This window comes from Geospiza fortis, unplaced genomic scaffold (assembly GCF_000277835.1).
Source record: "Geospiza fortis unplaced genomic scaffold, GeoFor_1.0 scaffold450, whole genome shotgun sequence".
In the NCBI taxonomy this organism is placed as follows: domain Eukaryota; kingdom Metazoa; phylum Chordata; class Aves; order Passeriformes; family Thraupidae; genus Geospiza; species Geospiza fortis.
This window is the reverse complement of record NW_005054416.1, coordinates 2,358,325-2,359,338: the sequence shown is the minus strand read 5'-3', so window position 1 is coordinate 2,359,338 and position 1,014 is coordinate 2,358,325. Positions and strand designations below refer to the sequence as shown.

The window sequence follows — 1,014 nt, the reverse complement described above, 5'->3', positions numbered from 1 at the left end:
GGCGTCGGAGCAGCCCCTCGTGCTGCCGGGCTGCGGGGCCACACGGCACCGAGCGAGGTGGCCGCGTTGTCACGCCGGGGCTCCCCAGATGCTGCCTGCCTGGCGCCAGGCCATTAATTCCTCCTCTTCTCCTCCTCCCACTCATTTGCTTGATATTTCCCAAACCTCTTATTTTTAGGATGCAGCTGAAAAGCTGTGAATTTGCAGCTTTCGCTCCTGTGCAGGATCCCGGGCGTGGGGCGGGGGGGAGCCGGCCCGGACCCCCGCGGGCACAGCAGGAACGTGGAATCCAAGCCCTTGGCACAGGGAGAGGAGAAGGGATGGGCACGGAGGGGGACGAGGCTCTGCTGCCACCCCTGGTAACAACCCAGTGGGCATTTTGGGAATGCTGCGAGCCAGGCTTGGCGTGTCACGTGGAAGAGCTGGAGGGCTGGGCCAGCTGGGCCCGGCGGTGCCACCTGCCCACGTGCTCCCGGGGGCTCTGGAGATGTGAGGGATCATTGGAAGCCCCACGGCCATGCCGCTGCCCGGCAGGATCCTGGGGTGAGCCTCGGGGGAGAGGAGCGGTGCCACAGCTCAGCGCCCCAGGCGTGCTCTGGGCGGGAACGGGCGTCTGCTCCCCATCTGTCTGTCTATCCGTGCGTCCCCCTCTCCAACACATCCACGGATTTCTCCATCCATCCATCCATCCATCCGTCCATCCATCCCTCGTACACATCTGCCTCTCCATCCAGCCATCTGTCCATCCCCCGGAGCTGTCAATCCGGCCGGCTCTGCCTCCCCCACGCCGAGCTGCCAGTCCTGGGGGCTTCGGGTGGCAGAACCCACCAACACCGGCCCCACCACGGGGGGCTGGCGCAGGTGAACGCCATCCCAAAACACTGCACAGCTCTGGCCAGGTGCTCCCAGGCATCCCCTGTTCCCACCAGCTGCCTTGCATGGATGGGTCCCTCCTGTGTCCCCTCCAGCCCTGATGCCACCCGTCCCTGCTCTGCGACCACGGCAAGCAGGAGC

At 66.0% G+C, this 1,014-nt stretch overlaps 1 protein-coding gene across 1 annotated transcript in view; it reads right to left on the bottom strand.

The window, feature by feature from the left end:
- The window catches only part of SYT7 (synaptotagmin 7), an 18,186-nt gene extending 17,667 nt beyond the window's left edge, over window positions 1–519 (bottom strand). The window contains 1 exon segment of the mRNA XM_031061518.1: window positions 459–519. Coding sequence (XP_030917378.1) covers window positions 459–519 — 61 coding nt within the window.
- Window positions 520–1,014: the final 495 nt, after the last annotated feature.